The sequence below is a fragment of the Erithacus rubecula genome (assembly GCF_903797595.1).
Source record: "Erithacus rubecula genome assembly, chromosome: 6".
Lineage (NCBI taxonomy): Eukaryota > Metazoa > Chordata > Aves > Passeriformes > Muscicapidae > Erithacus > Erithacus rubecula.
Window position 1 is genome coordinate 10,901,461 of NC_136688.1, and position 14,487 is coordinate 10,915,947.

A 14,487-nucleotide genomic window follows, 5' to 3' on the forward strand; every position below is an offset into this window, starting at 1 on the left:
CAATACTGGACTTCTTAAAATTTAAAAATGTTTATTTAACTACAAAATAAGGTTAAAGGAATATGATCTGGGTGCTCACCCACAGCTAGAGGCACAGCCACAGGCACACTGCCCACACCAGGAACAGGCCTTATATACTCTTGGTAAGCCAACCCCTGATAAGCCAAGTCCCACATTCAAACATATTCCACCCCTCTGACACAGCTCCTCCTTCATCCTGCCTTCCTGGAGCTTGTGCAGTCCTTGTGGCTTCAGCTCCACAAAATGGTCAGAGATCAGCATGACAGCATTCAACATGAACACAGCACTCACATGAGAAAGACTCCACATCTGAACAGAGATTCTTTTAACATTGTAAACACACATAATATTCATTCAACATTTGTGAGAGCCAATCACCATACCACCTGTTTATAACATCTGTGAATGGCTCCTCATTTCCACCTAATTAGAAATACTTCTTTCCAGAAGAGTGTCCCATTCTCCAACTTCCTTCCTTCACCCGACAGGCTTCTACTTTTCCTCATTTCTCTTTTCTGATGGGTCACTGTCCATCCAGCAGCAGAGGGATGCTGGTAGTGCTGGTGGTACTGCTGGTGCTGGCAGCACTGTTGAATTATCTGAGTGTTTATCAGAAACAACTCCCATTCTGAGAAGAGCTCCAGAATCATTGCCAAAACCACCCCCGGGCTCATGAGAGCACCCCGGGCCATGGACACCCGTTTCTATCATTCCAATGCAGGCTCACACTGCCCAAGCATTCAGCTGCCTGCAGCCAGAGCCACTTCGAGCCACCCTAATTACCTCCAATCTCCTTGCTGATGCAATGAAAGTTATTGGAGACCAGAGTGCTGTGAACTCCCCTCCAGCCCTTCAGCAGACCTCCTGTTTCTCCTCAGTCCTGGGAACACCTGTGGTATTTTCCACCTGATCCCATACTGTCCCTTTGTCAGCAGGGACACCTTCTACAATGTCTGGTAGCTCCAATCACCATCCAACCTGGCCTTGTCACTTCCAGGGGTGGGGTGACCATAGCCACTCTGAGCAACCTGTGCAAGTGCCTCAGCATCCTCATAGGGAAGAATTTCTTCCCAATATCCAATCTGAACCCACCCTCTGGCAGTGGGAAGCCCGTCTTGGAATTCACTGTAGGTGCCCTCTGACTCCCAAGGGAGTGTAGAAGATGACTCAGATGGAACTTGCAACTTTCTGAGGGTTCTAGCCAAGAGATCTGCTCTTGGAATTTTGCTGGGGTTTTTTTTTTTTGTTTGTTTTTTTGGTTTGTTTTCTTTTTGTTGTTGGTTTTTTTTTGTTTGTCTTGGCTATGAATTTTTTATGGGTGTGCTAAGAAGCACTGATGGCTAGGTCCTTGTTAAGGCAGTGGGGGGAAATATGTGGGGGAACCTCCTATTTTTTGGGAGTTTCTCTCTTGGGGTGGGGTAAGAACATGGTATGATTAGAAGCACGAAAAGGAGGGTGGGGGCAGTTGCTTGCTGTTGCTCATTGGCTTTGGAGGAGAAAGGTCCCAGCTGCAATCACCACCACCCAAATTCCAGGAGCTGCCTCTTCTTCTGCTATTTGACCCTGCACCACTGCCCTCGCTGGGATGCTCTCCTGCTTCAGGTTGCTATTTCCAAGCATCCTGTTGGATCACTGGGACTGATGCTGCCCTAGGGTTTGTGGGCAAAGCCTCTCTTCCATCCCTTTCCACCTGGGACACAGCCACCTTCACCCCAGTGCCCCTGCAGCCTCAGGGATCATGGCACCTGCCCATCAGGAGCCTGCCAGCGCTCACTGCCAGCTGTGACAGTAACTGCACCAAAAGGGAATGTGCCCATGGTCGAGAGAACTGGAACTGTGTTGCTGTTCTGTTTGTTGCTAATTCCATAATTGTTGTTGTTTTTGTTTGCCTTGTTACATATATTAGTGAAGTGTAGGTTTCCTGTTTGGTTAATTCACCCATACCCGGGGCACTATTTGTTGGGTTCTCATTGTTTTCTTTAAAGAGCTGAGCAGCTATTAGCTGCTATAAATTTGTTTGTTGTTAAGGTGCATGAGTCTTGAAAGGCACCGAGTCGCAAGCATTAAAGCCACGCTAATGTTTCTGGCTAAAAGTTCTAAACAGAAGTGAAATCCCATTTAGAGGTAGAAGCTGCTCCTGTCAAGGTCCCGGGAAGCTGATGTTGCTTCTGCAGTTCCTATATTCTTCTGGACAAGAATGATAGCAGGGAGAGGAGAGGAGAGAAGAGAGAGCAAGAGAGATCAAAAGTGAAAAGCAAAAGGCTAAAGGCGAATCTCTCCCCCACGCATAGACTCTCATATGCAAACTTCCCAACAAGCCAAAGACACAAACTCAAACCACTACTTTTTAACCCATTAGAATTCTAGTTTCTTAGCATGCCAGTTATGTATGAACTATGCATATGATCTATCTTGTTCTATCCAAAAAATGCAAGCAATAATTTTGCTATACTTCTATTATGTCTAAAACTATGTTCCTGGAGCCTCCATGGAAACACTAGTATCTAGGACTATGTTTTTCAACCTTCACTAGAACTCGCCCTTCTACTCTGGAATCTGAGAGCTTTACTCTCTAAAAGGACTTAAAACTTATTCTTACTTGCTTGCTTACTTGTCTATTCTAAAACTTAAATTTAAACCTCTACTTTATGTGTGAGTGGCATAATATAGTTCAATCCATTCAAATTTTTAATTAAATTTAGTTTTAATTCAATCCCTGCATTCTGATTTCTCTCTGAGGAATTCAGAGAGTCTCTTGATTTACAGACACTAACATCAAAGAACTGTTATTCCTATCTCCCTATATTTGCCATACAGCCCCTTAATTTCAAAATGATACAAATTCAGAGGGAGAGATTTATTTTCTCAGTTTCATGGGAAGGCCCTGCTTTCCCTAGCAGACACCTGTCTTTCAAACCAGGATGGATTTTAGCACCCAGTGGTGAGGCCTGAGGGCATTGTGAGAAAAGGGTGGAAAAGGAATAACAGTTCTTGAGCCACCTGATTTTTTGTATTAGGTGGCACCATATTGTCCAGCTTACCCTGGTTTGCATGTGGTCACAGCTATATTTCTCTGATTTGCAGACCTTAATTAAACATGGGTCCTATAACAAAGGTTATAGTTCATTCTGAGAGTTACTAAGGTGAAGAATTAATGGATTTTTAACTTCCTCTGGAAGGCGGATACATGGAATCAGAGCTATTACACGCGAACTGTATGTTTTTGGAGTAGCTTCAATAATGGTACTTACTGTGAGGAAGTGACAGCAGCAGAAATTTTCTCCCAACACTTCACCCAGTTTTTTGGGTCTGCCCCATCAGATTTTGAAGGGTTCAAATTTTCTCTACATGCTAATGATATTATACAGTGGCTGGTGTTGCTGATATAACTGTTAAACCTGTTCTATTTAGCATTCAGAAATAAGAGGAGATTGACTTGGATAACTGCCCTGCTATCTACCTCAGAAAATAGGGATGCTTCCCCACAGCCTGACCCTGCCCTACAGCCCACCTCAGAAATAAAACAACTGGATTGGGTGGGGTTTCTAGAGAAGGACATGTGTGAGATGTGCCAGATGCTGAAGGACTGCATCTCTCCAGCCAGAGAGAAACTTTCCCCTGCCCTAAAGAGGGAGAGTCTAATGGTGCAGCAGTGCAACCCATGAATGTTAGAATCATCAAGGTTGCAGCTGAACCGCAAGGGCAGTCATAGCAAGCAGCAGTCTCCCCTGTGGAAAAAAAGAAATCTAAGATGAAATTAATGCACCCAGCTAAAAAGGATAAGAAAGAAGGGCCCTTACAACCAGCAGGGGAGCTAGAGGTTAAGATCATCACCAAGTCCCTGTTGTATGCAAGTCTCCGTAATCTGCAAAGACATTGTTTGACCGGGCATGAGGCTTACATAACCTGGTTGCTTTGGGTCTGGGACCTTATGGGTACAGGTGCACAACTAGATGGTACTAAGGCAAGGAATTTAGAGTCCTTAACCCAGGACTCAGGTCTGAATCTGATATTCGTAAGGGAGCCAGGGCCTCTTTCTTTCTGGTAGAGGCTTTTAAGTAGCATAAAAGAGAAGTTTGTCCACAGAGAGAGAATGCAGCAGTATCATCATAGAATGCCCTAGAAGACCCTTGATGAAGGGATCCAACAGCTGAGAGAAGTGTCAGTATTAGAGGTACTCTTGGGAGGGATGGACAGCATGACAATGACCCTGACAAGGTCAGGTGCACAGGGCAGATGTTGTGGAATCTGGCAACCCTGGGGCCATCTCAACATACCACCTTCATTGCAACAATTAATGCTGGTAACAATCAAGAGACAGCAGATTCTGTCACCAACAAGTTCAGAAATTACAAGTGTGTGATGAGTGGCCCAATGAAGGCTTATTTCTCTGATGTAATGAAGAACCTCCAAGAGGAGATGAGGGAGATGAGGACAAACAGTTCCCATATTGCACCTGTGCAAGTCACAGGCCCCAAAGTCAAAGCCCAACATTCCCCAGCTAGGGAAAAACGATATACCCTACGAGCTGACCTGTGATTCTTTCTGCGTGACCATGGGGAATACATAGGAAAATGGGATGGGAAACCCACTTCTGTCCTGGCAGATGGGTGCATGGGTGCATCAACTCAGGGAGGGAAACACTAACCAAGGGAGCTACACTAAAGTGAAGGTAGCCTCAACTTCCCATTGCCAAGCTTCCAGGTATTACAGAAGGAAGGATGATCTGTAGGATCCTGTCACAGTCTGTGAGGTCTTCAGAGCCTGAGATCCTCACAGCAGGACATATAGGTGGTTTAAATTTCAGATCTTCCCAGCAGGTCAGTGAAGAAGATTCAGGAGGCTGTTCTCTCAAGTTTTCAAAGTTGTTTATTGTTTCTTATCTAAGAATTTCTTTCTCCAGCCAACAGCGGTCTGTTCAGCTTGAGATCCTGGGCAGACTGTCCTGCCCTTAGGCAGGACTTATCTTTTATACTATAAATTATGTACCTAATATTTACAATTACTTTCCAATACATGACAATTTTATTACACTGTCTAAATCTGTCTCAGACCAACCAAAGAATGCCAGGCTGGCACTCAATATGGATGGCATGAAGAAGAAGAAGGAGAAGACGTACCACGCCCAAAATCCTCCATCTTAACTTCGAACCTCCTAATATAAACATTCCTAGAATATCACTTTTCTACCTTCCAACAGTCTAATTTATACTCTACTTATTTTTTGTGGCTTGTAATTCTTGCTGCAATGTTGTCAAATTTCTCCAGGGACTTAAGTCCAGCCCCCAGTACCCCTGGGTACCATACCAGGGCCTCTTAGACCCTTGCCAGGGGGGTCTTGAGGCATTCAGGGAAGCCAGGGGAACACCCTGGACTCCCACATGATCCCCTTGACAAAACCACTATTATGTATGCCCTGGAAGGAAATAATCACCAGGGCTAGAGAGGCCCTGCCTCTAATTAGGTAGAGCTGCAGGAAAACTGGGTCTTTTAGATGGTGTAGGTCCAATGGCTTGACACATTAAAGCCACAGAAATAGAAGGAATTAGTTGATACTGGTTCACAATGTACCCTAATACCATTGGAATATGTGGGGGCAGAACCTGTTTCCATTGCCGAAGTAACAGGAGGACTGTAGGAATTAGCTATTAGAAGTTGAGGTGAACATAACTAGGAAGAAGTTGCATAAACTTCCTATTGTGACTGGCCCAGAGGCTCCATGTATTTTGAGCATAGACTTCTGGGACAGCTATTGCAAAGACCCAAAGGGACTCAGGTGGGCTTCTGGAATAGCTGCTGTAAAGACAGAAACATTAAGGAGTTGAACACCTTGTCTGGACTATCAAAACCCACTTGCAGAATGACTCCTAAATGTGGAAAATTAAAGAGTACCAATTGCCACCTGGACGGTGCAACGCCAGAAGTACTGGACGAATTGAGATGATCTGATCTTCATTAATAAGATGATCTGTGAGCTGGAGAGCCAAGGGGTGGTCAATAAGGCCCACTCAACCTTCCACAGTCCCATCTGGCCTGTGAGCAGATCTGATGGAGAATGGAGATTGACTGTGGACTATCGTGCATTGAATGAAGTGACTCCACCGCTGAGCGCTGCTGTACCGGACATGCTGGAACTCCAGTACGAGCTGGAGTTCAAGGCAGCAAGGTGGTGTGCCACCATTGACATTGCAAATGCATTCTTCTCCATTCCTTTGGCAGCAGAGTGCAGGCCTCAGTTTGCTTTTACCTGCAGGGGTGTGCAGTACACCTGGAACCGACTGCCCCAGGGGTGGAAACACAGCCCCACCATCTGCCATGGATTGGATCCATGGACTGATCCAGGCTGCACTGGAAAAGGGTGAACCTCCAAAATATCTGCAGTACATCGATTACATCATTGTGTGGGGCAGCACAGCAATGGAGGTATTTAAGAAAGGAGAAAATCATCCAAATTTTACTGATAGATGGATTCACCGTCAAGAAGATCAGAGTCAGGGAACCTGCTTGAAAAACCCAATTCTGGGCGATAAAGTGGCAGGATGGGCAAAGTCAGATTCCCACTGAAGTCATCAACAAGGCCACTGCAATATCTCCACCAACCAGCAAGAAGGAAACACAAGCTTTCCTAGGTGCCTTAGGCACATTCCTGAGTACAGCCAGATTGTGTGCCCTCTCTACCTGGTCACCTGCAAGAAAAACAATTTCCTCTGGGGACTTGAACAGCAGCAAGCCTTCACCCAAATCAAGCAGGAAATCGCTCATGCAATAGCCCTTGGCCTAGTCAGGACATAAACCAGAAGTAAAGAATGTGCTTTACTCTGCAGCCAAAAACAGTAGTTTGTCCTGGAGCCTTTTGCCTTGAGAACCCTTGGTTGGTTTTGAGGCTCTTTCGGGCACTTTTTGCCAAAGTTGCAAAGAGTTCAAAACAAACTACACTCCCTCAGAAGAAAAAAAAAGCATAGCTGCCTATGAAAAAGCTCAAACTGCCTCAAAGGCAATCAGCCATGAAACAAAATTCCTCTTAGCACACTGACTACCAGTACTGGGGTGGATGTTCATAGGGAAAGTTCCCTCTAACCCACCACAGCACAAATACCTCATGAAGCAAGTGGATTGCTCTCATCAGACAGCACACCTGTATTGAAAAGCTAAATTGTCCTGGGATTTTGGAAATAATTTCGAACGGACCGAAAAGTTAAAATTTTAATCTCACTGATGAAAAAAAAACAGGAAGAAGTAACCCAGGCTGAAAAAGCCCCACCATACAACCAACTGCCAGCAGACAAAACATGCTATGCTCTTTCACACAACAGCTCCTGTCACATTGTGAAAACAAATGAGGAGTAAAAAGCAGCCATTTGGAGCCCCACAAAACAAAAGGTACTGAAGGAGAAAACAAATCAAGTCAACTTGCTGAACTCAAAACCATTCAGCTGGCCCTGGACATTGCTGAAAGAAAGAGCTAAAACTCTACCTTTATACTGATTCATGGATGGTAGCCAATACTCTGTAAGGTTGGCTAGAAAAATAGAAAAATACTAACCAACAACGTAAAGAAAAACCAATCTAAACTGCTAATGAGTAGAAAGACATTGCCACTCAAGTAGAGAAGCTACCTGTAAGAGTCTGTCATGTAGATACACATGTCCTCAAGATTCTGGCTAATTAGAAACACCAGAACCACAAGCAAGGAAACCAGGCTGCAAAGATAAAAGTATCACAAATAAATTTAGATTAACAACATGAGGGAAAGTTGTTCCTAACTCAATGAACCCAGGATGCCTCAGGCCTTGAAGGCAAAAATGCCGCTTACAATTACGCACAAAACCAAAGGATGGATTTAACCAGAAACAGGTTATCCATGACTATAAAACATGTGCTGCAATCAAATGAGTAAAGGCCCTCTGGTATGGGGGGGCGGGGGGGGTGATATTCCAAATATAAGTATGGGGAAGCCTGTCAGACTGATTATATCACACTGCCTCAAACTTGCCAAGGCAAGCACTATATAGGCTGATCATGGTAAAAACCACCACTAGATGGCTATAAAGGAACCTGGTTCCTCATGCCACTGCTTGGCACACCATCTTGGGCCTTGAAAAGCAAATCCTTTTTGCTGGTTTTGCACTGAAGACACCTAGGAGGAGACCACACTCAGCTATTTTTCTCTATAACAACTTCTGTGAATTGGTGAGATCAATTGGAGGCTGCTTTGGTTGTTAACAGCCTGAAAAAACTAATTGGAAAAGTTAGTTTGATCTGTGACTTACAATCTGAAGCAGCAAACTCCAGGAAAAAACTCTCTTCCATTTTGGGCGTTTTGCAAGGTAACATCGGCCTGGCCTGGACCCCTGCCCTTCACCTCCGAAGCAGCCTAGACCAGGCAGGGGAGCTCGGGAAGTCACTGAATGGGCCCCTCTGTACTCAACGAAGGGCCCCAGTTTCCTGGGGAAGGAGAGGCTTGTTGCTAAAATCCTTGCCTTCCCTCCCCCCAGCGTAACCGTGGCTTGGTGGGGCTGTGCCGCTGGCTTGTAGCAGCCATGGGGTACCTGGAGCCTGCCCAGCCACCCACACAGCATGGGGGAAGGCAGCTGGGCTCCGTTTTGGCAGAGCCCCCTCCACATTCTTGCTGGACTCTCAGTTTTGTACAGCTCCCCCCTGCATGGCCTGCATGGCTGGAGATCCTGGCACGGCTCCAGCATGGCCTGGCCCAGCCCCTGCATCTTCTGTGTGAACCTGCTTTTCTTAGCAAACTTAAAAGAAACCAAAACATCCTTTAAAAGCATGTTACCCCTAAAAGAATTGAGTCAAACAACAGGACTCATTTCAAGAATAGCCTTATTGACACCTGGGCAAAAAAACCAGCATTGAGTAGGTGTACCATATTCCTTACCATGCATCAGGAACTGAGAAAGTTAAACAGTGCAATAGCCTGCTTAAGACCACCTTAAAAGCACTAACCAAGCAACCCCTACCAAATTCAAACCCTTAGAAACACCAAATAGAAATAAAGCTCCAATAGTACACATAAAAGTATGCTAAAAAACCTATTTGAATTAATTCTGGCTCCAGCAAAGACAATCCTATTAATGGGTTTTTCTTTGCTCAAGAAGCAGGTTGCACCTGGTGGGTGGTGCAAAAGGATGGAGAAACCCAATATATACCTTGGAGAAACCTTGTTTTAGGATAAAAAAACCCATGACTCTGTGCCTATGTCTGCATCTGCATGTATATATGTATGTAACTAAGGTACTGCATGCATGTATAAAATTTAAATTTCAAACTAATGTAGCATGTTAGTGTGGGAAAAAATGTGGGGTGGATAATGCTGGGGGTAGTTTTTCCTTTCCTCCTTTGTCTGTGGAATTTTTTCCCATTGACATGATAAAAAGCACTGATGGCAAGATCCTTGTGAAGGGGGAGGGGGAGCATCCCTGTTTTTTTAGGAGTTTCTCTTGGGGTGGGGCGGGGGGAGGAGGAAGTGGGGGCACACCAAGAGATTAAAGGCAGGTAAAGGAAGGTAGAGGGCAGTTTCTGTCTCTTGCTTGCTCTTGGCTTTGGAGGAGAAAGGTCGCTGCTAACACCACTATCCTAAGGCTGGGAGCTGCCTCTCTACATTTAAACCCTATAAACCTGCCTTGCTAGAACATTCTCCTGCTTTCAGCTTCCTGTTTCCGAGTGTCCCACCTCTCTTCCATCCCTTTCCACCTGGGACACAGTCACCGTCACCCCAGTGCCCCTGCAGCCACAGGGATCATCACACCTGCCCATCAGGAACCTGCCAGTGCTCACTGCCAGCTGTGACTGCACCAAAGGGGAAAGTGCCCATAGCCAAGAGGACTGGAACTGGGTTCCTGTTCCGTTTGTTGTTAATTCCATAATTGTTTTTGGTTTGTTCACTTTGTTATACATACTAGTAAAAAACTCTTATTCCTCTCCCCTTATCTTTGCCAAAAATACCCTAATTTCAAAATTATACTTATTGAGAGGGAGAGGGTTTATTTTCTCTATTTCAAGGGAAGGCCCTGCTTTTCACTGGCAGATACCAGTCTTCCAAACAAGGGGAGGGAGACACTCCCTGGTTCAGTTATTTTTTCCTCAACAAGGTGTTGGACTGTGGAAAGTTTCTGCTTTCCATTGGACAGAAAAGCAGGAGAGAAGAAGAAAAATGTCTCTCTTCTGCTAATTACTAGCAACTCTATTTATAAATGCTTTTTAGATGTTTAATCTCATGTGTGTCTTGTGTCTCCAAAGCCTGTCTCAGCACCCATGGCTTTCACTTTCCCTTCCCGTTCCAGAAGCAGTGGCACCTTGGTTTCCTCTGGATTTAAGGCAGTGGGAAAAGAAGGGACGATTTCCCACTGGGTATGAGATGTGGCTGCAGCCCAGGTCTCTCCCAGGAGGAATGAGGAGTATCATCCCAACCATTGCAGGCACGTGCCTTAGGAAAAACTCTGGTATGAGACAGGGACCTGCCCTCCTCACAGACAAGCCAGAATCTTTAGAGTGGGATAAAATAAGGAAATTAGTCATTTTGGCCACTGTTCACCAGGGAAAGCTCTGTAGCAAAGCCTAGATGTTGTTTAATCAACAAAATCTGAGGACAGAATTTTTGCACTGGAAACCAACAAATAAAACCCCCAAATCTGATGTAGGGGTAATAACAAAATGACACAGATCAATACAAGATGGATTTTGGCTGGAGCTGCTGTGCAGAGTTGTTGTTCCGCTCCTCCTGAGGGTGGCCAGGTTCAGGATGGAGGTGGTCAAGGGCCTGCTTGGACTTTGATGCTGGAGAAACAGAGGACAGCCCCATTCTGTAAAACACCAGCATAACCCTAAAATCTGTGCAATTAAATGGTCGAAGCATCTGGTGATGTGAATCTCCATGCTGAAAGCTCTTTTTGGTCACAGGCACAAGGGTTCAGTGGAGGTTACCTTTGAGCCTGTACTTTACTCAGAAGGATTTAATTGTGGAATTAAAGAATGTGATAAATTCCCCCCAAAAGTGCAGGGGAATGTTGCTGTCCCTGCCCAGCTCTGTAGCTCTTATTGGTGTCTCTTCGCATCAGCTGAGAATGCAGTCCCGGCTCTGCTGGACAGAAGGAAAAGAAGGCTCCAACCCCTCTGGTGCCATTGAGAGACACCAACTCCAAAGGGGTTTGGGAAATCACCACCACCCCGTGCTGGGTATGTCCCCAGGCCTGAAGGTGTCATGTTCTTTGAAAGCAAGAGATCCCTCAAAACACCATGAAACAAATCTCTGTAGTCAGGGGGAATGGAGTTCATTACCTGGGCCCAGGCAATGAGGGTCATTCATGGGGAATAGAGTTGGAGAGCAGCACTGAGCTCAGCTACACGGCCTGGAGCCATGTGGGCATGGCAGAGAGAAGGAAAGCCATGCTGCAATGTGCTCTATGGCAAAGCATCCCTGCCTTATTGCCCCTGGCAATGCCCCTTCTCCCTTCTCCTGTAGGAGTACACCAGCACAGGGAAGGTGATGCTGTGGATATTTATTAATCAGGTGATGCAAGGAAACCTGTGCCGAGGTCCTTCAGCAGGGCAGTGGAAAGAATCAACAGGCTCAGACCCCTGGTACACTGGGAGCATCATTGCTGCGGGAAATTCTTTCTTTCTTCTCCTCAAAGAACTTCTGGAGGGAGAGCTGAAGGGACTGCATGGAGCAAGGACTCCAGCAGCTCTCTGCCAAGAAGTAGATGAAGGGTTTGATGCTGCTGTGGATGCAGGTGAGCAGGAAAACCACCTGGGAGGACACAGGGATGTAACCAAGCTGCTGCAGGAAATTGCAGAGGCTGAAGAGGAGAGTGAAGAGCACAATGATGAAGATTACGATGTGTTGCCCCTTAGGTTGCTGCTGCTGGGAGCCACACTTGGCCTTGATGATGTCGATTGTGCTGGAAATGAGCATGGGTGCAGCAAAGACGAGCAGGATGACGGTGTAGATGGAGATGAGAGCTGCCTGGCAGTGCTCCTGCTCGTGTGACAGGCAAAGAAATGTCAGCACCGGAATGACCGTGAGGAGAGCAAAGAAGACCCAGTGTGGAGCTCTCCACACCACCAACCACAGGTGCAGAGGAAATTGAGTGCAGCAGCAGAGTTTGCAGAGCTTGTACATATCCCTCTCATCGCTTCTGAGCATCAGCTGGAACCGTGTCCAGAAGTAGGAGACCACTGACAGCTGGAAAAGGAAGCTCACATACATCGAGGGCATGATCGGAGAGCAGAACACGTCCTCCACTGGGAAGAGGAGGGCCAAGGGAACCATGAAGAGAAGGAAGAGGAAGTCAGCAAGAGCCAGGTCAAAGATGCCAGAGTTATGGCTTTCCAGGCTTAGGAGGCAGAGGACAGCCCTGTTCCCAGCCAGCCCACAGAGGCAGATGAGCAGTGTCACAATGTGTATGGCCACGTTGTTGACATCTATCTCACAGAGATTGTCTCCTTCAGTGGGTGAGGCAGAAGATGGGAACGTGGTGGTCACCTCTGTGGATGGACACTGGACAGGCTGTGGGATGTGACCCCTGGCTGTGGTCCGAGTGGATGAGAAATCAGAATCCTGGGATGGACCATGTGGCTCCTCAGAAGCTCCCTGCAGTGAGAAGGAATCCGTGGAGAGGAGTGAGATGTCCAGAGGAGGAGGTGGTATAAATGGTGGGGTGGGAAAGGGAGCTGGGACGGTTGGCAGGGTACTGATAAATAACAAAGAATAAATATTTTCAACTCCCCTGAACTTAAAAACTGACTGAGTAAAATATTGAAGGATGTAAAGATGCAGACCCAGAATGATAAACGTGTCTGGAGGAAGTGGGGAAAGTGATAAGGAGGTATAAAATATTTTTGGGTTGAGCTCTGTAATAAGAAGCAAAAGCACATGGAGCAAGAGCACAAAGGAAAATTCAAGGCAAGGTCACCTTTGATATCACAACATTCAGTGAATCTGACCACCAGAGACTCACCTCAATGAACTTCCAGGACCATAAATTGCGCCCAGTAAGGAAGTGGATGCACAGAAATTAGTTCTAGGAAAATGGTGTTTATGTACTAGATAAGAAAGCTTTTTGAATGTTTATAAACATTTAGACATAGATTATAACGGATAAAAATGATGTTGTAAAGTCTCACAACACACACAGAAATAAAGAGAGATGCTTCTGTGTGTCCTGCTGCCTAATACTCCTCTTGGTAAACACCATTACTTGGTGCTAGGAATTTATTTTGTCTGATTTTGGGATCACCCCCCATCCCCATCCCCATCCCCATCCTCATCCCCATCCTCTCCCGTCCCATCCCATCCCATCCCATCCCATCCCATCCCATCCCATCCCATCCCATCCCATCCCATCCCATCCCATCCCACACCATCCCATCCCATCCACTGGTTTCCAAGTCCAAGGCCACTCCCTAGCTGCAAGTGTGCCCTGTTGGTCTCTGCAGCCATCCAGTGGGAAATTTGGGATTGGGGGCACCCAGCCCCTCCAACCGCCTCCAGCCTCTGTCTGCCTGATGGCTTGGAGTGGCTACCTAGAAGAGAGGCTGAACAAGGTTCAGACAATTAAAGTAGGTGTTTATTAAAGGGCTTCTAAAAGTACACCTTTTGCGGTCAAAGCCTCTGAGAGGGCCTACAGCCAAAATGAATAATGGTCATGAGTTTTTCAGACAGGTATAAGTTTGGTCCATGTACATATCAGGGCTTAATCCTCCTTAATCTTCCTTAATTACAATTTCAGATGATGAAGTCATGCACCCCCAGTTTGCCCCCAACTCCAGAAATCACTTTTGTTTGTACTTATTGAGGCCTGTGGCAATAGAGTATACTTGAATTCCAGGCCTAGAGGAGTTGTTTTTTTGGACCACAATGTTAAGACAGTTAACTCTAGGTGCAGTTTAGAGCTATGCACTAATGCAGGATTGGAAAAATATAAAGGCTAAAATCCTAAGGCACCCTACTCTCCTCTGACATCCTCTAGAAATTGCCCTCAGGTCGCCTTTCCGTGCAGACAGCCCCACTCCTCTCCTGCTCCACACGGGACCTCCAGCTGTGTTTCCAATCCTCCTGGCAATTCCATGCTTCTCTGGCCCAAGAAATGCCAGTGGACCCATCCCTCTATTGCTTCTTATTCCTCTCGAGAGGACGTTGGGGGTCTGGACACCAGGGATAAAGCTCAAAAGGGGCATCAGAGAGAGAAACACTCCCTCAAGGCTTGATGGGGCAGCCCATGTGGAGGGACTGGAGACTCAGGCATGGGGCTAGGAGGGTGTCTTGGTTTGAAGGACAGGTGTCTGCTGATAAAGGCAGAAGTTTTTCTTTGAAAATGAGACTTTAATTCCACTCCCTCCAAGTATTATAATTGTTTGAATGAAGAACTCTGAGGCAGAGATAAGGGGTGTAGGAATAAAAGCTCTTTTACTAATATATCTAACCGTACAAGCAGAAACAACAGCAGTTGT

General features: G+C 46.1%; 2 protein-coding genes across 2 annotated transcripts in view; both read right to left on the minus strand.

Moving 5' to 3' along the window:
- LOC306803435 (mas-related G-protein coupled receptor member H-like) overlaps window positions 1-14,487 on the minus strand; it is a gene marked incomplete at its 3' end in the record, with an annotated part of 144,361 nt that overhangs the window by 49,496 nt on the left and 80,378 nt on the right. The window lies entirely within an intron of this gene.
- Window positions 11,606-14,139, minus strand: LOC306803976 (mas-related G-protein coupled receptor member B4-like; the record flags this gene model as incomplete). The annotated part of the gene is made up of 2 exons (XM_079309998.1): window positions 11,606-12,628; window positions 14,014-14,139. The coding sequence occupies 2 exons, from the start codon at window positions 14,137-14,139 to the stop codon at window positions 11,606-11,608; spliced, it is 1,149 nt and encodes a 382-aa protein (XP_079166124.1).